General features: G+C 35.9%; 1 protein-coding gene across 3 annotated transcripts in view; it reads right to left on the bottom strand.

The window, feature by feature from the left end:
• Positions 1-413: 413 nt before the first annotated feature.
• SCN9A (sodium voltage-gated channel alpha subunit 9) overlaps positions 414-27,623 on the bottom strand; it is a gene marked incomplete at both ends in the record, with an annotated part of 99,157 nt that continues 71,947 nt past the window's right edge. For all 3 annotated transcript variants that reach the window (XM_080798011.1, XM_080798010.1, XM_080798009.1), the window contains 9 exons: positions 414-1,606; positions 4,720-4,990; positions 7,193-7,290; positions 13,797-13,938; positions 14,881-14,934; positions 15,592-15,873; positions 19,959-20,081; positions 24,193-24,366; positions 27,411-27,565. In XM_080798011.1, the coding sequence (XP_080654137.1) occupies positions 414-1,606; positions 4,720-4,990; positions 7,193-7,290; positions 13,797-13,938; positions 14,881-14,934; positions 15,592-15,873; positions 19,959-20,081; positions 24,193-24,366; positions 27,411-27,565 (2,492 nt within the window). The remainder of the gene's footprint in view (positions 1,607-4,719; positions 4,991-7,192; positions 7,291-13,796; positions 13,939-14,880; positions 14,935-15,591; positions 15,874-19,958; positions 20,082-24,192; positions 24,367-27,410; positions 27,566-27,623) is intronic.

Below are 27,623 nucleotides of genomic sequence, written 5' to 3'. Positions count from 1 at the left end.
GCAAAGCCAAGGTAAAACACTTTTACAGATATCCAAATGATAGATGAGTGTGTGTTTGTATTTGCATGGGAAACAGGAAGGTTTACAATCCTGTGAAGAGATGACAAGGCAGAGGTGAACATTTTCTACATGGTCTTCTGATTTATTAAAAACAAATAAAATTAAACCAGCTTTGTTTGCTGTAATCGAGAAGCCCTGCAGAGTACTCTCACAATTCTTACATAATCATTTACCAATGCAAATGTAGCCATCTGCTAATCCTGTTCACCTATTTTAGGGAATCAGAGCTAGTCAACCGCACTGACTCTGAGAATATTTCAATAAAAATTTTGGCATAGACTTCCTTAAAAGAGTCTTATTAACACAAATATATCACCTTCAGAGGCTGTAAACAATATATCAAAAACGAAACTCTACTTTTTGCTTTCCTTGCCATCTTTCCCTTTGTCTTCCTTTTCTGCTTTGTCTGTTTCATATTTCTCTTTGTCTGGCTTTGTTACACTGTCATATGAAGGTGGAGAGACCGTGGATGGGGTTGCATCTGTTTTTTCTGGACTTGAGTTCTCATTAGTGTTGTCAAACACCATATCTTCTTTACTGGGCAAACCATCATCTCGGTCTCCATCTTTTATGTATATACTTGATATATTTTTGACATTTTGCCGTAAGCGGTAACGTCTGTAAGCACGCTGAATGACAGTAGCAGACACATCCTCTTGTTTTCGTTTTAGTGTAGTCGTTATGGGTTCATAGGACACTTTAGAAGGATTTGCTGACATGAACCTTTCCTCCATCTGTGAACGTAGAGAGTCCATCTCTCCGCTTTCACCCAAAACACGCTTTGTAAAGGCAAATAAAATGTCGAGGCAATGGATCCGGTCCCCACTGACCATGGGCAGGTCCATGGCGATGAGCTGGACTTTGTTTGGTTTGGCTATGAGAAGAGGGGGATCCAGGGCAGCTGCAAAATCGGAGAGCTTGCTATACTCTATAAACTGGGTGGCATCAGGATCAAACTTCTCCCAGACCTCATAGAACATCTCGAAGTCATCCTCACTCAAGGGTTCAGTACTTTCCTCAGTAGCAACACTGAAGTTCTCCAGGATGACAGCGATGTACATGTTCACCACAACCAGAAATGATATGATGATGTAACTCACAAAATAAAATATCCCAACAGATGGGTTCCCGCAGTCTCCTTCAACTGAACTTCCGGGATGAACTTTCTTTGGATCACAGTCAGGGGGTGCACTGTTGAGAATAGGTGCCAGCAGTCCGTCCCAGCCAGCAGAGGTGGTAATTTGGAACAGGCAGATCATGCTGTTGCCAAAGGTCTCAAAGTTGAACATGTCATTGATTCCAGCTTCCTTTTTAACATAGGCAAAGTTGGACATTCCAAAGATGGCGTAGATGAACATGACCAGGAAGAGCAGGAGGCCGATGTTAAACAAGGCAGGAAGGGACATCATCAGAGCGAAGAGCAGCGTGCGGATCCCCTTGGCCCCTTTGATCAGACGCAAGATTCGACCAATCCTGGCGAGCCGGATCACTCGGAACAGGGTAGGGGACACAAAGTATTTTTCTATGAGCTCAGCCAGAAACATACCTGGTGAGGAGGGAGGGAATGGTACAGAAAAATCATGACTTTTAAGTAATGTTATCTGCCATCTTCTCTCTCGTGATTTCAGGACTACCATTTTATATTGAAAGCAGTTTCATAACAATCAACAGATTGAGCAATCCCAAAGGAAAATGATTGATATTACCACTGTGACATTTTCTCTCTCTTTACTAAGTTTGCGGACATTGTATTTTTTCCCATTGTTTTTTTCCCCCTCCCCACTCCATTTGATTATAGGGGTGATACCTACTCATGCAGAAAATTCAAGCAATACAGTAAAATGCTTAAAGGGAAATCTAAATCACCTGAAATACCATCAATTATAATAACTGTTCCTACTTTGTTGAGTTAATCACTTTAGACATTTTACTGTGCAAGCCCAGGCACACATTGCCCCATGAATGTAGTTATGTTACCTGGGCATTTTTTATGATCTATTTGAGTCACTTCATCATGTCATGGAAACATTTCCAGTTAAATGGCAATGAAGTAATTATAGTTTTATAATGTTCTGTCCAAATAACCACATACTGAAGAATTTTATGTTGTTTTCAATATTTTTGGCTGAGAAAAATATTCAGGTAGGTATATTTTTTCTAGTTACCTAAGCATCATTTGATAATATATTAATAAAAGATCAGTGTATTCAAAGTTTTCTTGTATATCACCAAACCTGTTTTGAGAAAGTCTGTGCAGTTCTTCATAGTGACATATGAAAATGCTCACGTGGTTTCACATACTCAACCAGTATTGTGGTTCTTTATAATTTTTACCAGAAAATCTTTATGATGTTTCAAAACATCTCTTTATACATTTTTTGTTGGAAAAAAATCCACAATTTTTCTTGTTAATTGGACATTTTGTGTGCTTGTTGGCTATTTTCAACTTTCTCTTTTCAGCTGTGTCAAGTCCTTTGCCCATTTTTTCTGAGAGATTTACTCTTTTCTTACTGATTTCTGAGGACTATTTCTCCACTGAAAGTGCTTATCCTTTGTTGGTCTTACATGTCACATACAGCTTTTCCCTGTGTTTTGTCTTTCAATCTTTTTGCTTGGGGAGAGGTTGTGGTGAGATTTTTCCCATAGAATATTTTGATTTTTATATAAACTTGTTATTTTTTTCTTCATAGACTCAAATTTGTATCATAAATAGGAAAGACTGTTCAGGTTCATTGTCCTAAATCTATTTCTTCTTGAATCCTTTTTTTTTACACTTTAATTTTTGATTCATGTGATCTTCCTACTGAGTAAATTAGTAATTATCTATATAGTGAAGTTAAATTTTGAATTATCTATGTGAATCTACTGAGTTTTTTAAGACACTGTTCTACTTCATCAATGTTACAGTGGTCTAAGTATCCAGCAATATAAGTAACCCCTCATTACTTTAATTTTTCTTCCAGATAAATTTTAGAATCATTCAGACTTATATTGCCAATACATTATTTCCACCAGTCAAAAAGACTTATTGATATTCTCACTGGGATAACACTGCATTTACAAATTAATTTATTTCAAAAAGGGTCACGATTATCGTGATAGCCTTCTTAACCAAGTATAATAAAAGCCTTTCAATTATTTAAGGCTTCTTTTATGCCTGTTAGCTTTCCTCAAAGAAGTCTTATGCATTTATTAAAGTTGTTGCTGGATATTTTACTTTATTTTTATTGTAAATGCAAGTGAGATTTTTCTTTAGGTATACTTTCTAAACTTTTTGTCCACATATAAACATTTATGAATATCAATACATGTGATTTAAAGTTTGTACTTTCTGAATTCTAATTGAATCCATTTTTTTTTTGGTTGATTATCTTTCATTCTTAAAGAATGCCATAATATGATCTGAAGATGAAGATCATTTGCTCCATGTACCCCTCTGTTTTCATATCTAATTGCATCAGCCAACACTGTTAAAAATAGAGGTCATAGAGGAACACTCTTTTTTTCTTCCCAACTTGATGATTTCCAAATAGTTTCCACTATTTTGCTTATTACTCTGAGATTCCTACCTAAATTTTATTTATTTTTTAAAGATTTTATTTATTTATTTGACAGAGAGGAGGCAGTGAGAACAGGAACACAAGCAGGGGGACTAGGAGAAGGTGAAGCAGGCTTCCTGCCAAGCAGGGAGCCCAATGTGGGGTTCAATCCCAGGACCCTGGGGTCGTGACCCGAGCCAAAGGCAGACGCTTAATGACTGAGTTACCCAGGTACCCTCCTACTTAAATTTTAATTTGTTTTCTGATATCTTAATATTTTCTTAATACTCTTTTTTCAAGAATTGATTTTGATTGTCTCTTTTAAGTGACATGGTACTCAATATTGAGATGTTAGGTTATGTGACCTTTATCCTTTCTGGGCCTGCCTGTTTCATCATCTGCAAGTTGAATGCGTATTAAACACTCTCCACAATCTCTTTCTGTCTAAAATTTGCAATTCTAAAAAATAAACGCAACCCTAAAATATTGGGCAAAGCATGTGCAGATATTGAGAGAATAAGAGGACAGAAAAACAGCTATGGTAATGAAAGGGGAAAAATTATAAAATCATGTACTGTGATTCATGGCCATGACTGGGGTTGGTTGAGAAATGATTCTATTTTATAGACTTGTCAAGTAATGAGGCCATAAGAAATGAAAATGCCATTTCTTGAGATCTTACCTTCATTTCCAATTCAGAAAGAATTTTCACAAAGAGTCAGAGATATTCTGGTTATGAATGATCATTAATCAAGGGACAGTTCTCATGATGTGCTAAAACTTGAGGTAATTTCAGATTCTCCATTGGTCTTCCTACCTACATATAGGTCTTTCTACTACTTACCTATATAGACATAACTGCTGCTTCTGTGAGGGTAATCTTGGAAATCAAATATCAAGGAGTATTACATGCTTCTAACAAACAGAAGAGTTTTGGCCTTGAGACCTAGAGTATGAACCCAGTAATCCTGACACAGAGGTCTTTGTTTTATTTAGTTTTGTCTTTAAGTTTCCTTCATTCTTTCATTTTACATATGTACTCAAAAGTAAATTTATATTCAAGAATTCAGAAGCTTCTCTGAGAAAATGTGAAGTTTAATTTAATTCAAAATGCTCTTACCTACAATGGAGAGAATTACAACCACAAAGTCAAAAATGTTCCATCCTACAGTGAAGTAGTAGTGTCTGAGGGAGATCAGTTTCAGCACACATTCTCCAGTGAAAAGGATAATAAAAACCACATTTATCCAATATAAAACATCAGTCATGTATTCACTTTGTCCCTCTTTTTCCACCATCATGGTCACCATGTTGAGGCAGATAAGAACCATGATGGTGATATCAAAAGCTTGGTTTGTAACTAGGTCAAATATACATCCTTGGAATTTGTTCTGTAAAGAAACAAGAATAATATGTAATGTAGAGTAGGTTTTGCAATGATTATACATTAATCATTACATTAGTAAAAAGTATTTTAGAAAGGTATGTCTTCAAAAGTTGCATAAATTATACTTGGTCATAGGTTCTTGATTTTAAAGGAAACATTATTAGTGAGTTAAATCTAACTCAAAGCACATGAAAACTTTTTGTTGTTGTTGACCACTTCTGGTACAGATCAGACCCGCCAGATTTCAGTTGGTCGTGTATACTAACATTTGCTTTTTTTTTTTTTTTAAAGATTTTATTTATTTATTTGACAGACAGAGATCACAGGTAGGCAGAGAGGCAGGCAGAGAGAGAGGGAGGAAGTAGGCCCCCTGCCGAGTAGAGAGCCCGATGCGGGGCTCGATCCTAGGACCCTGGGATCACGACCTGAGCCGAAGGCAGAGGCTTAACCCACTGAGCCACCCAGGCGCCCCTAACATTTGCTTTTAAACGCACCCACCCTAGTATACTATACATGAATTGCCACGGTCACAGGTAATTTTTTACTAAGAAAACCTCAACTCCTCCACCTGGAGTTTCCAATAAAATAGCAGGTCTCTAAATTTCTACTTTGTCATATTATTTTAGCTAATGTGTTGTATGATCTTGCACTATTATGACTGTCATGGTATGAGACCTATAATTTCCTATCTCTTTCATGTACAGAATACATATTTCCACACATATCCATACTTATAGATCACGCCTCCTTTTAATTTCACTGCTAGTATTATGCTTTCCAGGAAACACAAGCTTTTTCAAAATCCTTTTAACAATTGCATAGGAAAAAACAAAACAAAAAAACAACAACAAAAAAACAATTGCATAGGAAAGTTTTAAGGTATTTTACCAAGATCAAGTAGGGCAAGCAAAAAATTAAATACCAGGGCTTCAAATCCATAGATTATAATGCAGTAGATCTGGTTGACACCCGGCAATGTGTCCATTTAAAAATGCCAGGTGATCCTCATATAGCCAGCTGGGCATTAACTGGCTTAGTCTTCAGCCATGACTCTCTGGTAAGGTATGTCATGTTGAATATAAATTGAAATGCATATAATGTGTTTAAACTCCCCCCTCATGATGTTAGAGGAATACAAACTGTCATTTTACTGCTAAGACTCAATATTTCCATCTGAGCCTGTTCTGGTCTTTAACCACACTGTAGAAAAAAAGTTTAGATTCATGATCAGTCCAACTGCTTCTCTTGCTGTTTGTCACAATCAAAAATCTGCAAGTTAGTTTACCCTACTGCTAGGAAGCAATCATTGCATCATAAAATCCTCAGTTTTTAAAAATTTTTTTTAAAGATTTTATTTATTTATTTGACAGGCAGAGATCACAAGCAGGCAGAGAGGCAGGCAGAGAGAGAGGGGAAGCAGGCTTCCCGCTGAGCAGAGAGCCCGATGCGGGGCTTGATCCCAGGACCTGAGAACATGACTCGAGCCGAGGGCAGAGGCTTAACCCACTGAGCCACCCAGGTGCCCCCAAATCGTCATTTAGATAAATACATTTCAATCAAAAGTAAATTTTATTTGTATCTTCTACAGGCCATTGTACTCATAGTAAGCTGTGTAGCTAATAGAGAAGTAAAACCATATATAATTACTTTTCATTTTTACAGAAAAATTAAAAATAAGAATATTAAGATCTATGATAATGTCCAAGATACATATATTTAGTTTTATAAGGACTTTTGTTCAAATATTCACATTCATGTTTAAGAACAAATTATACATTAAAGATGAATTTAAAATAATTTGGAAAATTTATATGCCAAAGATATATATGTATACATGTACAGTTGATCCTTGAACAACACAGGTTTGAACTACATGGGTCCACTAAAACATGAATTTTTTTTAGATGAATACAGCATAGTACTAGAAATGTATTTCCTCTTCTTTATGATTCTCTTAACATTTTCTTTTCTCTAGCTTACCTTATGTAAGAACGTATGTATGTACATAGATATGTATATAATATATAAACTATGCGTTCATCAACTGTTCAGTTTATCAGTAAGATTTCTGGTCAACAGTAGGCTATTAGTAGTTAAGATTTGGGGAAATCAAGAGTTAAGACACAGATTTTCAACTGTGTGGAGGGTTGCTGCCCCTACCCTCTGTGTTGTTTAAGGACAACTTGTTTTGTTTTGTTTTGCTTACCCCTGGCCGAGGTATTGGCTTTTGTGGTTTCTTAGAGCCCAGCTTTTTCATTGCATTATAATATTTCTTCTGTTCTTCTGTCATAAAGATGTCTTGACCTCCAAGGTAAAGAAATAAAAAATAAACCTAGTTAAAATCGTAATCATTATCTACGTCCTTTCTCAGATCATTAAGACAGGTTAAAAATATGTAGATAGAAATAAAATGCATTTTATTACGTGCCACATAGCTATAAATATGTCTTAAATAATTATTTATATATAGGCCCGTGACTCTTCATAAATAGTGTAATGTGCATATATAAGATATATATATTGCCCTATAATAATTATTGCCTCAATTTTCTTTTGGTGAGGTAATCTGAATTATTTTAAACTATGTGCTGATATTTCATTTTATCTGTTACTAGTCTCATCAGACATTTTATTGCTAGATAACCGATATATTAGGAAGGGTTATAAGAAATAAGAATACTGAATACCTTTTGGATGATTTGGCTAACATTTGGGACTCTAATGAATAGTAGGGGCCAAAACAATAGCAAAAGTAGTTTTATATTTATTTGTATTCATTTACAAATGCCATATTCCTTTAGCACAGAAAAAGAATAAAGAGTAGTGCCCTCTTATCCATGATATCCCTTCCCATGGTTTCTGTTAACCACGGTCAACTGTGGTCTGGAAGCAGGTGACCCTCCTTCCTGCATACCGTCAGAAGGTCAATAGTAGCCCAACCTACATCACAAGGCTGATGTTATTCACCTCATGTCATCTCATCAGGCAGGCATTTTATCATCTCACATCATCACAGGAAGGGTAGGTACAGCACAATAAGATATTTTGAGGGAGGCCATATTCACATAACTTGTATTATAGTATATGGTTCTATTTTACAAGACCAGTGCTCTAACCCCTGAGCTATAGGGCCAATATGGTTCTATTTTATTATTAGTTATTTCTGTTCCTCTTTGACTGTGCTTAATTTATTTATTTGTTTTTTAAAGATTTTATTTATTTATTTGACAGACAGAGATCACAAGTAGGCAGAGAGGCAGGTAGAGAGAGGGGGAAGCAGGCTCCCCTGCTGAGCAGAGAGCCCGATGCAGGGCTTGATCCCAGGACCCTGGGATCATGACCTGAGCCGAAGGCAGAGGCTTTAACCCACTGAGCCACCCAGGCACCCCTGACTGTGCCTAATTTATAAATTAAACTTAACCATAGGTTTGTATGTAGGAGCATAAACATGTTTGCTTGTTTGTTTGTTTAAGGTTTGGTACTATCTGTGGTTTCAGGCATCCACTGGAGGTGTTGGAACATCCCCTGTAGATAAGGGGTGGGGGAGACTACAAGGAACATGTACTACATGTATCTGTGTGTGTGTTTCAAGAAACTGGTTAGCTAATTTTTTCATTCCAGTAAAGGAATTTCAACATAAACATTATAGGTGTCAACAGTATACACAATAGTATTCTAGGTGTTGAGGAAATTACCAAAGATCTAGGATCCTTGACCAGAAGGACTTCTTAATTAAATAGACAACCCTAAGTTTCAACAGTAAAAATAACTAACATCCAAATGAAGTTTTTAGATCTTTTCAACACTGTAAAAGTCTAAATCTCACAAAGGATGTCTAGAAACTTTACCTGTTCTTTTAGGGTAAGCTAATTTTCTTGAAATTATCTAATTTTTACATATTCACATATTTTCTACATTGATGTGAAATATCAACTTTTTAGTTAGGGGATCAATTAGTATAATCCATGTAATTAGGAATTTATTTTAGGGAATTCATAGTTCTCAAATCCTTACTCAGCTTGTAGGGTCCTGGAGTTAGAAATGATCTGGTTATGGTTTCCCTTTAATTTTCTTGGATTAGGCAATATTCAGTTTTCTATTATATTGCATTTTTCAGAAAAAATTGATAAAATGGTACATGGTAACCAGACTTCCCTTTCTTTCTTAATGGGTTTTAATTTACTTTTATTCTGGTTAATATACAGTCTTTGGTATTTATCTTACATAGTGATGCTAAGCATCAGGGAGAGCCTTCAGGCCAGTGTTAAGAGAGCTACTCATGGATGAGGGCTGAGTACTGTAGCATGTCAAGAACTTATCAAAAGAAGCTAGGAAAACACTGGGAAGAGAACTATGAAATCGAGGTAAAAATCAAAGCAGCAATTTTTAACTTCTCTTAATGATACCCTGGTTGCCAAAATAATAAAAGGTGGGATGAAACTAGGAGGAGATTACAAGATGCTCCAAGAGAGAGTCTTGTGTTGTTTGGATTAGTTTTAGTGTAGATTGAGAGCCCTTATACAAAATGCATCCCTTTAAAAGCTAGATGAAAGATGCTCTATAAATCACACTGGTCTTTTTCAATATTACACACTATGTCAAGGCTGTGTTAAGAATTTAGTTCTGGTGTCAGATCATCTTTCTTCAAATCCTGTCTCTGTTGTCCTTGGGCAAGTTTCTTAATGTCTTTGAGGATAAGTCATGTTATCATTACACGAGTAGCTATACTTTGATGGTTTGTTGGGAGGATCAATTGAGATAACACATTCAAAACACTCAGCAGAATGCCAGATACACAAGCCCTCAATAACTGTTAGTTGCTGTTACTGTCATTGTTATTAATCTTCTTAACAAGGTTATAGTTACTGAAAGGGGGTGCTTTACTTAGAATTTACCCAAATGCACCCAGGTCTATACTAGGTCTGTGTAAATATACTACATACTTATCCCTTTTATAACTTGAGCCTATTAATAATTTGTGTTCTAATTTTCTGAACTATGTTTTCTGATGAATTAAACCCTAAACTACATAAACTTATTAAGTGAAGACATTACTTGTAAAAGTGATGGTTATTTGGAAAAACTAGCAAAGTGGGGTTGGTTATCAGAAGAAGCATGGGTAGTTGGTAAAGTCATGAGCTGAGACCAAAGTCCCAAAGTCGAAAAGCCTTAAGCAGCAAGAAAACACTAGGGAAAGAACATGGGCATTGAAGCCAGACCTTTGACTTGTGACCTCCAGTGGACCTGTTACGTGATTTTAAACAAGCTACTTATCACTGCTAGGTCAGTGTATACACTTTTTTTTTTTTAAAGATTTTATTTATTTATTTGACACAGAGAGAGAGATCACAAGTAGGCAGAGAAGCAGGCAGAGAGAGGGAGGGAAGCAGGCTCCCTGCTGAGCAGAGAGCCCGACGCGGGGCTTGATCCCAGGACCCTGAGATCATGACCTGAGCTGAAGGCAGAGGCTTTAACCCATTAAGCCACCCAGGTGCCCCCAGTGTATACACCTTTGCATAAAGATGCCACTTTCATAAGCCTGTGATATGGATTAGATGAAATCATATATAATATACAAAGTATCTAGCAAAAAGACCTCTCTTGCAGTAGTTTAATTAAGTCTTGGTCCTGTCTCTTAGTAGGGTGGAAAGAAACCAGGAGCCATTCAGAAAAGGTCAGAAAATAAAAGGTATGCTTAAATTGAAAATGAAATACTGGAAGGAAGGTAGGGGATAGTGGTAGTTGTCAGTGCTTCCAAATTAGTAACTTTTGCCTGAGAGTAATGGTAATAGTATGTCAACCCACCCTATCCTTCCTCCAGTGGCAATTCTTGTTGCAAGAATAATATTTAAAGCAAGGAGATTAAAGCAATTAAAGCTGTGGCTGTACTGTTCATGGTCACATGGCTTTATCTAGATACGTGTCTAACTTATCCTATGCAGAGAATACTGAGGCATCATATTTACATGCTTATATATCATGTATACACATCTGTAATGACTAAAATTGAAAAAATACTTAAATTGAAAATTAGAGTATACTTTGTAAAATTATTTTCAAGATTAACTATGAATTTTTAAAGATTCTTTTTTGAAAAGCATGAATGTATGATAATGTTAGCTAAGTGTAACTCTAAGATATTAAATGTAAGAATGGAAGATGGAATTTTATTTATTTTTTTTTGGAAGATGGAATTTTAAAATATCTTTGAAAAAAAACCCTGTATTTGAAAATGTAAGCATAAATAACCTTTAACATTTACTAAATTTTTCTTCCAATTGTGAATATCAATCATGTACAATGATGACATTTCAGACATTTCACTGCATGTATCTCCATCTTTTCTGAGATGCTAAGTCAATATCTAAAATCACTCTTTGAATTCTACCCCTTATCTTTGAAAGATATCTTTATAGCCACAGTACATCAGTCAACTTTGACAGGAAAACTGAGACTTCTTAGATGCTTTATCTCTTACAAATTACAGACCGTACTGTAGCTTCTACCCCCTACAATCTCTTCATTGAATATATGCCATATTCTCCATTGCTGATGACTAATTTGAAGACACAAGTGTGGTTGAGGTAGTGGGTAATGCAGAGTCTGACCTAGTCTTTGGTCTCTCTCCAATCATTCTATACATCATTACTGGATTAATTTTTTCTTTCTATTTACTTTTATTTTTTTTAATTTATTTTTTATTATTATGTTCGATTAGCCAGCATATAGTACATCATTAGTTTTTGATGTAGTGTTAAGTGATTCATTAGTTACATAAAACACTGTTTTTAAAATCATAACCTAGTTTTCAGGGTCCCTGGAAGACAAGACTCCAGTTGGATCTGTGATAAAGCTACTTCCTCGCTGTCAGATGACATGCAAGTAACACAACATCTCTGATGGTTGAGCGGGGGGTCAGAGGGGAGGATACAATGGCTTTTAGATTTGTTGTGAAACCTGACTAAGATTACGTGTGTGGAGTACTTTACACAGAATCAGACGCATCATCAAATCTTAACGAACACCAATGTCCTGATTATATGTGCTCCTCTAATCAAAATACCTCAATGACACATTATCTCCTCCTGAAAAAGATCGAATATGGCTTTTCAGATCTGCTCTCAAGCAAGATCTCATCTTTTACTACTTCTTTTCTCAAAACGCCATTGTTACTAGAGGGGAGAAGCATGGGGAGACTGGTCAAACAGGGCACGGGGATTAAGGAGGGTTCTTGTGATGAGCAGTGGGTGTTGGATAGAAGTGTTGGATCATACTAATATTACACTGTATTTGACTAATTGGAATTTAAATTGGAATTTTAAAAAGTTTTAAAAAACAAACTCCATCTCAAAACTCCACTCAAACTGATGAAAGGCTATTCGTCCTGGATTGTCTCTTTTGTAAGCCCTACGCACATGGTCACACATTCCTCTACCCTCCCTGTGGATTATTCACCCTTCTGCCTCTCAGTTGCTACAGACCTTCTAATTCGTCTTCCAAGGCTTACAATTGTCACATAAGTCATAGGAAGTCACGACTTCCTATAGCTGTTTTTTCTATTTGTATCTATTTTTTCCTCTGACCACACACTTATTTTTCTTGTTGTCACTGCTTTGTTAACTTCTCTTATTACACTTATCATTATTTCATATTGTAGTATTGGGGCACATAGCATAGTAGAGGACCTAAAAAATATACGTGGAATATGGGATCAGCTGCTGACTCTATCAAAACTATCATTTACTTAACTAGATGTATGATCTTCAGTAAATCACTTAACCTCTCTGTGGCTGCCCACATTTATAAGACAAAGTCTATAATAATAATAATAATAATACATTTTATGGTGGATGCTTTAGGTTGAATTGTGTTGGATATCAAATTAAATATTTTAAGTCTCAACTGCTGGTACCTCAGAATTACCTTATTTGGAAATACAGTCATTGTAGATGTAATAAAATTAAGATGAGGTCATACTAGAGTAGGGCGGCCCCTTAATCCAATATGACCAGTGTCCTTATAAGAAAAGGAAAGAGACATAGAGAGGGAGCACACCAAGTGACCATGGAGGCAGAGACTGAAGATATACTCTGTAAGCCAAGTAACACTTGAGCTATAGGATGCTGCAAGATCCAAGGAAAGATCCTCCCCTAGGGGCTCTGAAGAGAGCATGGCCCTGCCAACACTTTCATTTGGGACTTGTAGCCTCCATAACTGAGAGAGAATAAATTTCTATTGTTGGAAGCCACCAGTTTGTGGTAGTTGGTTACAGGAGCCCTATGAAATTAATACAGCTGATGTGAAGGGTAATGAAACAGAAATCTCAGGAGAGTATCTCACTTGCAACACTTAACAAATCCTAATTTCCATTACATGTATCATTTCTTCTGCTGTAATATAAACTCCCTGAGCTCAGGAACCATATCCTGTGTTGTTGTTCATCAAGGGCCAGGCAACTACATACCCCATGAAACAGTGGCTCAGAGAATGAATGAAATGTGTTTTGAATAAATCAATAATTAGTGCACTAATTTTTAATTATTCATTATTAGTCCTTTATAGGGAACACTGAAAAAAAACTGAATACTTGTCATATTGCATAAAAATAGTCATAACTTAGGAGATAATTATTTTCTATGCAGATATGAATGAGATTGAACCTATTTGTACTGTATTCTGGCCAATTATTGGAAAATTAAATGAAGTTCTAATGAAGCTAATTACTAATGGATATCAAATTAAATTTCATATTATGTTTTTAAGAAAATAATCATTCATATTTTCAGTGCATTATAAAAACCTTAAAATACTTATCTTTTTTTTCTGTTGGTTGAAATTATCTATTATGACACCAATGAATAAGTTCAAAGTGAAGAATGACCCAAAGATGATAAAGATGACAAAATAAATATACATGTAGAGGTTGTATTCATATATGGGCTGCTCGTCTACCTATAAAATTAACAAAAGTTAGCAGTATGTTGACAATAACATTAATCATTTTCTTTTTCACATGGTTTGATGAGTTAATCCAAATAGTTCTATCCTAGGTGAACTTGGCTTTTCAGAAGCCATAGCATTTTAAGGATCAGCACGAACTTTCTTAAAAATTTATTCAACATTAAGTAAATATTTATTACATGCTTACTATGTACACGAATATAATCTTGAAATGACTACAAAGGGCTTAATCATACGTAGTACTTGTTCTCAGATTGGTAGGACATAGTAACTAAGTGACCTAATGTATGTTTTCTATCTCCAGAAAAAAAGTTATAAAAGAGGTGATAACCAAATTTATAGAAATTTTCCTGATTTTTTTTTTTATTTGATGATAGAAATGTCTTCAACAGATTTAACTTTCTTAGCATGGAACTCATTTCACATAAACTCATCCACAGCATTTTAAATATAAAAACAATAAAAACTGTGAATAAAATTTTTAAAACCCATGAATAACATTTGTTATTGAATTTTTATTTTGATAAACATATTTATTGAGGACTTATTATTCCCAGGCTATATAAGGTCCTCTACTTATATATATATATATATATATATATATATATATATATATTTTTTGGAACCTCAGAACAATGCCATGAAGCGGACATTGAGTTTTTTTGTTTTTTTTCAGTCCATAAACAGGCTGAGAGAGGAAAAGCGGTTTGTTCAAAGTCAGTTGCAGAGCTTGTACGATATGAGAGAGCCAGATTTTGAGCAAGCTCTGTCACCAAACGCTGCACGCATAACTGCTAGTCTTTTATTAGGTGGAAGTTCTTCATTTTGTGTGTACATACCAAGGGATCCTTGGAACTACTATTTGAAAATGGCCCAATTAAACTAAGGCGCTTTAAAAATTGTAAGTTTAGTGTAATATTGACCAATACTTACATTAACATTATCGACTGCTGCATACATAATATCCATCCATCCCTTAAATGTTGCCTATAACAATAAAATCTGAATGTGAGGCTCACACTCTACAATAGCCATACATGAGTTTAATCCACTTATTGTTACATTTAGTGACACCAGATCACTGGGCTTTACTATATTTCAAAATATCAATTTAATATAAGGTGCTCTGTCAAGAACCAAAAGGACATAGTCCCAAGTCACATTCTAAAACTCAGTCCTAGTTAATTATTTCCAGGTTGTTACAATGCCTGCAAAGTTTGCACATAAACTTTTATTTTTCCAGAGGTAGAGGGGAATTTTAGAACAAGGTAGGAAACATTTTTTTTTTTTGTCCATTTCTTAAGGATCCTCTGTGATAGTAGGATGTTATTCTCATTCCCATGTAGTATAAAACTGGCAGTCCAAAAACTATTTATTTTTGGAGGAACAGTCACATGGCACAAATGGTGAGGAGCCACATGACACTGAAAGTCATTTATGAATTAATGACTCTCAAATGCAACAGAATCTTTGCTTCTTAACTCATGTTTTATAGGCACATGTTCTAAGAAAGACCAAGTCTTCCTTTTAAAGTCACAAAGTACCTTGCCTTTAATTTCTAGGGATAGATTACTTAAAGAATGACTTATATCCCTCACCTAGTGTCTACTAAAATATCAAGCATTTGTGACAGGGCTCACTTACCACTTGAAGTAGAGAGAGGTAACCAAGTCCAACATTATCAAAGTTCACCTTCAAGTTCTTCCATCGTACATTTTGACTAACATTCATCAGCGCGTAACAGTCGGAACGATTTTGAACGAGGTTTGTTGGAAAGCGTGACCCATCTGTGGTATTAACACACTCATAGAACTTCCCAGCAAACAAATTTACTCCCATGATGCTAAATATTAGCCAGAATATAAGACACACTAGTAGTACATTCATGATGGAAGGAATTGCACCTATGAGGGCGTTCACGACCACCTAGTAGTCAAAAGAAAGGAAAGGATGATTAGGAGTAGGAAAGTTGTTAAATGGTCGACATTAACGAAACACAATGCAGAATTAAAGAAATCAGAAAAGCCACCCATACATGTTTAAGACATCAAATCACCAACCAACATGTATTAATTGAATGTCTATGCTCAGTAGTATGCCAAGCAAGAGAGAATGAGACAGGAGCCCTGTGAACAAGTTTACTAAAGTACATGATAAACATACATTGAAACTATAGCCACAATGCAAAACAAAGTAACTAATATTATACCACAGCTTAAATAAATGAAAAATAAAAATAATAAACCAAAAACCTGGTATATGTAAGGTGAAGTCGTAAATCTGCATACTCTAGGGGGAAAAAAAAGAAAATTCTAAGTATGAATGATAACAAATAAAATGTACATTTAAATGTACATTTAAAGGTTCATGGTCCTGGAATGATCAGTGTTAAAATTCTCCCATATACAATAATGATTGGTGTATATAAGCTGGAGTTGAGGTTAGGAGTCTTTTATTGTATGACCCCTTTCTATTTAGTTGGTTCTGCTGATTGTGGGATATGTGAATTCAATTAAGACCTTGGGACATCTGTTTCTTCATCAGCTAAATAAGAGCCACCTTTTCAAATTCATTATTCTAAGTCTAAATATACTTTATATATAAGTCCTTGGCTAAATATAGACAATGCTTGCCTCAGTTAAAATATAAATGAAGTAGTTTATCTTTAATAGTTCCTTTATTTCTGCTTGTTGGCATTTCCATTGTTACTAACGACCAGTGCCTCTTGCCACTCCAATTTTCCTGCATGCAGACTATCGCAGCATTTATCACTCTCCAGATTTTCCTAATCCCTCCACCTTTCAAAACCTATCTGTCTTTTCATACTTCAGCTCTAGTCTGAATTTGAGTCCAAATGTGTTGAAGTCTAATTTGTTAAATAAGAGCATTGTGTTCCCTCTCTTTTCCAAATGGTGAAACACTGAGCATCTCTGACTACTTCTGAGATTGTCTAGAGCAGGAGTTGGCAAACACTTTCTTAAATATTTTTTAGGCTTGCAGGGTGATATGGTTTCTGTTGCAATTATTCAATTCTTTTCAATTCTTATTCTTATAATAAATTATAAACAAATGGATGTGGCTAAGAAGCAGTAAAACTTCGTTTAGAAAACAGACAACAGGGGGCACCTGGGTGGCTCAGTGGGTTAAAGCCTCTGCCTTCGGCTCAGGTCATGATCTCAGGGTCCTGGGATCGAGCCCCACATCAGGCTCTCTGCTCAGCAGGGAGCCTGCTTCCTCCTCTCTCTCTGCCTGCCTCTCTGCCTACTTGTGATCTCTGCCTGTGAATAAATAAATAAAATCTTAAAAAAAAAAAAAAGAAAAGAAAACAGACAACAGGCCTGTGGGCTTTAGTTTGTCGACTTCTGGCCTAGAGCAATAGTTATTACCCTGGGGTCTGTGGTCCTGTTGAGGTTCCAAGCGAGCATGAAATTATATGAAAAACATTATAGGTATATTTTTTAATGAAGAGATGATTCATATTTTTATGAGATTCTGATAGTGTACACGACACTAAAAGGGTTAGGAAGAACAGGAGTAGAGAATAAAGTTCAAAGAGGCCAACTCTTGTTCAATCCTGTGCTTTCATCCTACTTCCTACTTCCTACTTCCCTCCCCACTGAGCTTATCACCTAGGCACACTGATCTTGCTCAAATATGCCTTGCGCACTCAATCCTGTGCGTCTCCCCCCAGGTAGCGTCTCTGCCTGGAATGTCTACACGCCAGGGATTTGGGCCCACTCTTTCAGTCATGGCTCCAACATCAATTCCTTGTGAGGCCTACCTAGACTTCCCCAGGCAGCCATTCCAGCCTCCATGTTTCTGTAGTGTTGCGTGCTTCCTACTTCAGAACTGATGTCCTAGAATAACTACTGTTCCCCTGTCTGTCTCTCCATGATTTTTGTCCCTATTCCATGTTGGAGACTGGGTCTCTTCACCATGGTACTCTTTTTATAGCATAATAACTGACACATAGTTGGTGTTTGAAATGTTTGCTGAAAGAATGTGAGCAACGGTGGGTCTCTGAGTGGGATAGGTCCATATTGGTTGGATAAGAAGCCATTTGAGAAAGTCAATAAGCTTAAGAGCCTCAAGACTCAAAGGAAACTAACTACAAAACGCCTCAAATTTTATTTATTCTTCAGAAACATCCTGCAGTGTGAAGGAACATATCTTTTTGCGTGGTTAATAAATACTAAAGAGACACAGCTGGTCCTCCAGATATATTAAACCATTTTCCTGCATCCAGATCAGCTCTATTATAGATAAAGAACAAAGAGCATAGAGGATAAAATAATGGGCTAGCTTAATTGCTGAGGGAAGTAGTTTTGTAGGGGAAAGTATATTCTTCATTCGTGAAAATGCAGTATACTGATACAGAGTCCAGAAATCAGTTTTAAGTTCTAGACAGATTGTAACATTCTACCAGTGCTCAAAAAATGAAGTTAATGCCAATGGATTCCAATACCACCTTTCTGCATAATAACATATATTATAATTTTTCAATTCTTGTATGATAAAAAGGGTTAACTTATGATTTTTTTTTTGGTATAATCATGATCTCTCATAGCCATTGTACACTGGATGCCTGAAGCTGTAGAAAGTCACAGTTTAGCAGAGATAACACTGAAGATCTGCTAGACTAAAAGATACCCGATAGTCACCTGAGGTTTCAGATTACCAAGCCCCATCCCAGAGTTTATGAGTCAGTGTGTCTGGAGCGGGTCCTGGGCATTTGGATTTCTAGTAAGTTCTCAGATGATGCTGATGGGTGGTCTGAGGATGGCACTTAGAGAAGCAGTGAGATAGACTAATCTGCATGTAAGTTATTCAGGGACAACAGGTAAAGAGGAAGTCAGATAAATAAGTAAAAAACAATATAACAAGGATTTTGTATGTCTGAACATAGAGGGAAGTTGCCCACTTAAGCCCGACGGTGAAGAGACACAGCAAATTTAAACTGAGTCTTATTGGCCGGGTAGGTATCTGTCTACTCTAATGATGAGTTAGGGCTGCGACAGGGCTGGGAGAAGCATTCCCAGTCCAGAGAACAACAGGAGCATGAGAAAGCAAGTGTGAAGCTGGTAAAAAGGAAATTCGGGGACAGCAGCAATAAATGAGGGTATGGACTAATTGGAGAGAACAAGGTTACTGTCCTCCATGCATTTTATGAAGTTGCTGGTTTAATGTAGCTCTTAAAGCTAAGTTGCTACTAGTCATTATTTGTCTCTACAAAATGACCTCCTTTCAGGCACCATGCAGCCTAGTAGAAATTATGTAAATTCTCAGGGCTTTAGTTTTGTCAAGTGTGATTTTGGGGGTAATTCTACTTTCAGTGAAACATTTATTTTAAGGACGAAATTTAAGGTGGTGGCTGATGCCACTTCACTTCCCTGTTTGTTGTTATGATCCCTACCCACAGTAGCTCTTCAAAAAAAATTTTTTTTAAAGATTTTATTTATTTATTTGACAGAGAGAGAGACAGTACAAGCAGGGGGAGCAGCAGGCAGAGGAAGGAGCAGACTCCCTGCTAAGCAGGGAGCTCGCTGTGGGGACTCAATCCTAGGACCCTGGGATCATGACCTGAGCTGAAGGCAGACACTTAACTGACAGAGCCACCCAGGTGCCCTATAAAATATGAGCATCGGATACAGGTAAGTCCTTGATAACTTGTATATGGGAGATGTTAGCAGAATGAGTGTTCCCTTCACATTCCTAGCACAGAGCAGATTTTCATTTAAAAAAGGATTAGTCACTTATTTGGATTATTGCCTAACGATATTATGGGAAGGAGGCTTTACTGTATTTGATTTACTCTTTGTTAAACTATATGCACTGAATACTATGTATATGCATATGTACACACAGACATATATAAGCAGTCCATCTATAGGTATATATGTAGATATATGTACATATAAATATAAACAGTCCATAATTTCTACGTACTTATTTTTTATATTTAATACTCCATTTAGAAAATAAGGATATTAGAAAGTTTAGCATTTTCTTACCCTCATTCCTTCAAATCTAGATAAAGCTCTTAGAGGTCTTAAAGCTCTAAGTGTCCGAAGGGATTTGATGGGGCCAAGGTCTGAGTAGCCAAGAGTGCTTGCAACTAAAGTAACCAAAGAAACCTACAAAAAAATAAAATTTTTGTTAATTATTTCAATGTAATTGTAAAGCACAAAGAGGCGAAGTCAATTTCAAAGATCACTAAGAGCAGATCAACAAGAGCAATATTTTATATATCGAGCTGTCTAGTCATTGCCTAAAAATAGATAAGATGATTGAATGCTTTTTTAAGGAAATAGCTTTAAAGGAAGGCTAAGGAAAATAAAAAGAAATAGAAAGAAAGTAGGTTATTTCTTATATCTGAATAAAAATCACACAAGCTTTTCACAATTTCTGTCATCAATGATTATGTACTTGCTTATTAATTCTGAACTTATGCTGGATATATTTAATCAGATACGCTCTTCATTTAATTTGAGCAACTTATATTATCCATCTATGCTGTACATTTAATTAGAGCAACTATAAAAATTTTAATTATAATAAAACCTAGGGCATAGCAAAGTGTGTGATTCTGAAGTTAAGTCATAAGAGTGTGGCTCTGACTCAATCAGATTTAAGTCCTAGTATAAACCTTATTCAAAAGCATTTTGAAGACTCATGATTTTGAGATGGAGCTAATTCCCCACAAGACTGCTCTGCCTTGCCGTTTCTCAGAACTGGCACCAAAGATTTACCCAGTAATAGTGGGAGAAATCTCAACTGCATTGAAGAGAGCACAAGAGTACGTGATCTCATTGGCTTTACAATAAACACAGGCATACAGAACTTCATCATGTTAGACCTGCCACAATGACCATAACCAGTACCCAACAGAAATTTGTGTTCTTATCATAGACTATCTTTGAAGAAAGAACATGGACAGAAATAAAATCAATACACATTCTGGTAAGAGAGTAACGAGCTCCTCAATGACCTTACATCTTGATCTGTAAACACATTCAGTCTCTGAGTAAGTTCCATTTAAAATATTCATTTGTTTTTACACTGTGTAGCAGGAAGCAATGTCTAAAAACAATGGCCGGTATATAGCTCTTCATTATGAATTAAGTACTGACTAAAAGATTAAAATTTTCCAGGGAGGACTAGGAATACCTGAGAATCAACCTCCTTATATTTAACTATTGACAGAGTAGAAAAATTTGTTGCTCACAAGTTCGCTGCTCCTGCTATCAGAGACAAGGAAACTGATTATGAATCAAGATGTGTTGAAGTGTTTTGTTCTTTCTCATCCAATTGCTTCCAAATGTCTTAATATAACATGTATCATTTTAAGTCTTTATGCTACATGTCCAACAGAACTAATCCTCCCTCATATCATTCTGAAATTCACCCAAGTCATTCAGGTCCATTATTTTCCAATTAAGTACACTTAAGAAAATATGCTCTTTAATTAGAATAGCAAGTATTCCTTTTAATCAGGAAAAAAAAAGTTTTAAAATGTCTATTATAATGGGAATAACCCTTACAGAAATGGCAGACCTAATTTCCAAACCACTGTTAGGTGTCACGATACTGAATATAATAGATACATATTATTGAGAAAACTAGAGATTACTCTGTAAATGAGAAGACATACACACATCTATTTATCTAAGCAAACATATGTATATACACAGTATATGCCACTACTGATGACTAAGGCTCAGGCAAACAAATTTCAGTTCAAGAAGCCTATGGAAATCCAACAAGTCCATCCTGTGAATATCAAATCAGATCAGTGGTTCTGAAACCCCAGTATGCATCAGAATTATCTGGAAGGCATATAACAACAGTGTTCTGGGTCCCAACACCTGAGATTCTAGTTGAGTAGATCTTGGGTAGGTCCTGAGAACTGCATTACTAATAAGTTCCCACCAATTTGTTGGTTCAGGGATCGTACTTTCAGAACAACGCTAGATAACTGGTTCAATTCTTGAGAAATAAAATCTCAGGTCCTCCTCCAAATCTGCATCACTAAATTTGCACCTCTACCAGCAAGAATGTTGTGTCCAGCTTTGCTCTCCATGTTGCATTATAAAAATATTACATATGGAATATATATTATATATAATATAAAATATGCATTTGTGTTTGCATGTACATTCACTTACTTTTTCTCAAAATATTAAATAACAGTTCAAATTGAAGCTATATATCTGAATTCTGTATATTCCATACTCTTAAATATTAAGGTTCACCAGTTCAGATTTTCAAATACAAGACAAAATAATTTCTGCTATGAAATGGACTTATCTCTTTCTTAACCTAAAATAAATTCAATTGTATGTATAAACTTTACTTTTGCAGACTGAGTGATAAAAATAACTATGTTTATGATAATATTATTAAAGGTTTTTTAATATCTTAAATATTTTATGACTTTTAAAAGACCCAATTGTATTAAATGGTTAAGAGAAAAGAAAAGAAATAACCTAACATTCCTTCTATCATTTCTTCTTATTTTGGTTAGCCTTTCTTTAACTCTATTATGTTACAAAAGCATCTATCTTACATTTATTTTTCTAGCCAGTAACTAGGTAACATATATATATATATAAGTAAATTAAAGAACAATCAATATGGAATCACTAATATAAGATCTCAAAAATTACAGATCTCACAGAGAGGTCCTAAGAGAACATAAGAGGTGTAATATATAGCTATACCCAAAAAAAATTGTTTTTGTACATCACTGATAGAGAAAACAAAAGTGTTATTGCTTATAATATTTTATATATTGAGCTGTTAAAAAAGAGTTCACTGAGCTTTCTTTTTCTTTTTTCTTTTTTTTTTCTTTATGGTGTTATATCAGTCACCATACAGTACATCATTAGTTTTTGGATAACAGTTGAGAAATTGAACTTCTGAATAGATATGATGAGTTTTGGTTTAATTTTGTAGTCAGATTTGGCTATTTATAGTCATGCTTACTTGTAATTTTGATTTCTATGAATGATGCCATATTTATCTTTTCTGTAAAGTTTGATGATGCAAACTCTTGGTTAAACAAGTGTTAGAGCACTTGTTAGCACTATAAACATTCATGTGTTGCCCTCTAATTCCACATCAGATGGAAGACAAATCTCTAAGAATTGTAATACAATTCCCTAGCCACAAAGACTAGATCTTGTAAAATCTAGAATTAGTAGAAAAAGGAAAAAAAATAAATCATCCTAAGAAAAATTAGATGGGGAAGTTGAGGTCATGAATTAATTTAAGATAGCAATTTAAAATAATATAAAATATAATAATATAATTATTATATGTGATATATTATTAAATTATACCATTAAGATATAAAATAAAGTTGAATACACTAAATAAGAATAAATTGAAAAACTGGGTGCTGTATCATTTCTATTTGAGATGCCTTAATCTCACAGTTGTTTTAGGATTCCTCTCCTTTTTCAATAAGATTCCTAAAAAATATTCTGCTCTTTTAAAAATAATACATAAGCTAAAGCATTCTTATATATTTTCCATCAACCAAATATTGAATGGTTCTCTGAATGTATTACTTGAAATTGCCAATGCCTATTTTTCTGCTTCCCTGCCACTCTAGAAATAAAGGGTAAGTTGGATGTTTCAGGTGGGGACAAGAGTTCCGACTCATTTTGGTTTTCCCTCTCCTTGTGACAGAGATAAATATTTTGAAATTCCATGCCCCCCCCAACTCCTTAACCCAGAGTTGTTAAGCTTTAGCACAACCATTTTACATAACTCTCAGCTAACATATCAGACAACTTGATATATCCCTTATCCTCTTTTATTTTCTAATTTTATATTGTAAAAAAAAAAAAATCAATGTTTTATCTTTTTAAATTGTGCCTCTGCCCATTTCCATTCCCACTGTCACCACCTAGTTTTGCATTTTGTTCTTCTTCCCAGTAAAATGATATTCAAATCATGTATATACACACGTATATAAAATCACATTTTCTGATTGCAGAAAACTTATGCACAAGTAAGTTATAAAGGTTAGAATGGTACAAGAAAGAATTCATATTCACTGCAGAATTTCTCTTTTAATACTCCTTATAGAAATAGTTCTACTGGCTACATTAATATTTCAAAAATACCCATAAAGCTATAGTCTGAAAGTACAAAAAGCTAACCAAGATTAAAATGTGATAACAAGCAACATTAGTGAAGGTTCTCAGAATACTTATTTGTAAGATAAATCCAACCTACATCAACAATTAAGAAATCCAGCCAACACCAGGCATTGGTGAAATACGTTTTATAACCATAAGCTACCCATTTTAGAAGCATTTCCAGAATGAAGACATAAGTGAATATCTTGTCAGCATACTCCAGGATAATCTTAATGGTCTTTTTCTTTTCAATATATATATCTTCAAAAGCCTGTGAAAATAGTATTCAAATTTCAATTCACATCCAACTTAAAGCTTATGATTCATAACAAAAGCAGGAAATAAAATTCTGATGGAGAATTCTATGTTGGAAGATAAATACTATAATGTGCTAGCTGACTTTCTTCTGGTTTACAGCTACTAGGTAACACTTACTTCTGGACTTCTTACTAGTATGTACCACTGGTCACCACAGGTTAAAGGGAGCAAAGAATAAAATTATCTATAGTCCTCTAAAAGAACCATGATCTCTGATAATTGCAGTAATTTCTACTTCATCTGACTCCCGTTTATCTCTCTCCAAATTAGATGAATCCTGGTAATGTAGGAATGATTCCCAGATCAGCTAGTCACATATACCTTTCTCACCCTGTACTCTCCTTCACACCCACTAGTAGGATTTGGAAACCCCCTTCAGTTCTTACATGCTTATGCATTCCCAGTGCCTAGAGCTGTATCAAAAACAAAGCAGGAGGTAAGAGAGTTTGCTGAATGAATGAGTAGCAAGTCTTGATGCTGAGTACTCTTGATGCCTGGGTACACCTTGTTCTGACTAGTCCCAGAGCTGGAAACAAGACTCAGCCTGCAGGGCTCCTGGCTAACTTCTAGGACTACTTCCATGGATATGGGAGCAAAGAGGCAAGGACATCATTATGTGAGCTCTATCCAACATGGGGTGTAGGTTTTACTGTTACTCATTTCAGCTACCACTCATTTGTTTCTACACAGTGTGTCCTCTCCTTTTTGAGGATCCAGAAATCAGTGAAAAGATATGGTTGGTTTTGATTTTAGAGCTCGGTTAAGTTATGGGTCTGTCATATAATAGCTTTTGGACATGAAACAACTTTTATACTCCCCACCCAACTTCCTCATTGGCAAAATAAGCAAAATTATCATTATTTCACAGGATTGTTTAAAGATTAAGTGAAAAAACTATACAAAGATCTTGAAACATAATAAATATGTACTAACTTGGTTGTTACCTTTTGTTTGTTTTATAGGCGAGTATTTTAAAAATCTAGCTTAATTAGCAAACTATGAGTAAAAACAGCCATTTCTTAAAATATCTTTCCCTTTTCTTCATCATATGATTCTTTGAATTTCAGTTTTCTTTAAAGATTTTATCCATTTATCTATTTGAGAGAAAGAGAGAGCACCAGAGAGCGCACAGGTGCCTGAGCAGGGGAAGACCCGAGGGAGAGGGAGAGAGAGAATCTCAAGCTGACTCCAGGCCAAGTGTGGAGCCCAACGTGGGGCTTGAACTCACGACCCTGAGATCATGACCTGAGCCAAAATCAAGAGTCCCACACTGAATCGACAGAGTCATACAGGCCCTCCAGAATTTTAGTTTTGAGAGTGCCTTTTGCCAAAAAATGTCATCTTCCTTTTTAGACATTTTGAACAAAGGATTACTCTAAGCTTCTCGTTAATTTTTTCTTCTCTCCTTTCTAAAAGTCTCAGTCACATGTGTGACTCAGCATGGAATAAACTTCTAGTAGCGATTAGGAATACAAGATAATGTAGACGTTGTTGAGATTCCTACTTGCATTTCACCGGATAAGAGGAGTACCGTTTTTCTTACTCATCTCTGTTTTAGGAGAGGCCATCCCTGAAGCCTCTGAGCATCTTTGCATGTCCTTGCTCAGTGGGCCAAGAAGGCAAGGCCCTGACCTGCTCTTTACTCAGGGCTGCTTTTGCAACAGGCAACCATGGGGGATGAGACAGTGTCTCTGTCTGGGACAAAAAAAGCAAGGTTGCTTACTGCTTTCTTTAAAAGGACAGGTTTTCCTAGGGCACCTGGGTGGCCAACTTTGATTTTGGCTCAGGTTATGATCTCAGGGTTGTGAGATGGAGCCCCGCATTGGGTTCCATGCTGGGCATGGGGCCTGCTTAAGATTCCCTCTCTCTCCCTCCCCGCCCCTCCCTTCCTTAAAAAAAAAAAGACTCCCTAATTTAGTGCTCTTCAGCTGTGATGTTACTCCATTTTGTGTGTGCCATTAATTTATCCCCATACCAGGCCCTCGTGAGACTTGGGGACAAGACGAACCAACACAAACATGTTGAAGTTCATATTGGTTTCAATGTCATGAGTAATAAAATCCTTTGTCTCTGACTTAGAGGTCTCATATATTCTAGCGGCATCCATGAAATAGCAAAAGGTTAACTTCTTATAAAAATCCTACCCTAGATCCATGAAGACTATCTGTGAGACAATTTACAAAGTTCTTGAGTACTCTGTTTCTAGTATAATGGAATTTCCAGTGGTATTTCTAGCTGAAACTGGGTTTATAATGGTTCATCTCTGTTCATGTCAGCAGGAAAGAAAAATAAGAAAAGCCTCAGGGAGTTTGTAACTCTCCCAGGTCCCTTTCAACTCTCATAGAACATGCTTGGTATATGTACAAGAGTGAGAAATGTGTTCCATTATCACGCTAAAGTTAGTTTGTTTTGTAAGATGCTTCAGAAGCTGGCGCTGCCTATCTTTGTCACAGTACCTGTGGCCACCACTCTCCTCCCTGTATTTGCTCTTCCTCTAATGTCACTTTCTACAACTTGGAAACTTTTAATTTCCTGAATACTTCATGATGTTTTATGCTTCCTTGTCCCCGTACACTTGTTCTTCAGCCCACCCCATCTGGCTGGAAAATCCTAGTCATCTTTCTAGATCTTGCAAAACGTCAACTACTTTTCTGAAATTCCAAGCAGACAACTGTTCATCTCTTGCTGAAGAGTTTTTGTCAAGCATATTCCTCACTTACAAACCCATCCCAGCTCTGTAATCACCTGTGCCTTTCTCCCCAATGGTCTCTGAACTCCTTGAGAAAAGCACCTGGATCTTATCCGCCTTTGCATTCAAGGAAGCAAAAATAATGCCTGTAGTAGTGCTTACCAAGTATTTCCTGAACTAAACTAAAATTTTGTCCTAGTCCTAACATAGGAATTCATTTTTAGGTAAAACACTTCCATATTTTTATCCTCCACCTCATTTATTAAAAATACTGACTCGAGTGATTGCTTTGGGTATCATTAACTTACCAGAGCTCCACTGCTGAGCAGGATCATGAGAACAATAAAGCTTTCAAACCAACTGTGTTCAACTATCCTATAGCACGTTTTCCTGATGTTCCACCAGATTTTTCCTTTCCCTGACTCGATGTCAACTTGGCAGCATGGAAACCTCCGCACACAACCTGAGAAGAGAGACAGGCATGTAAAATACTGATATTCAGAATAAATAGAATGCTTATG

The sequence above is a fragment of the Martes martes genome, assembly GCF_963455335.1.
Source record: "Martes martes genome assembly, chromosome: 3".
Classification (NCBI taxonomy): domain Eukaryota; kingdom Metazoa; phylum Chordata; class Mammalia; order Carnivora; family Mustelidae; genus Martes; species Martes martes.
This window is presented reverse-complemented; position numbering and strand designations above follow the sequence as displayed.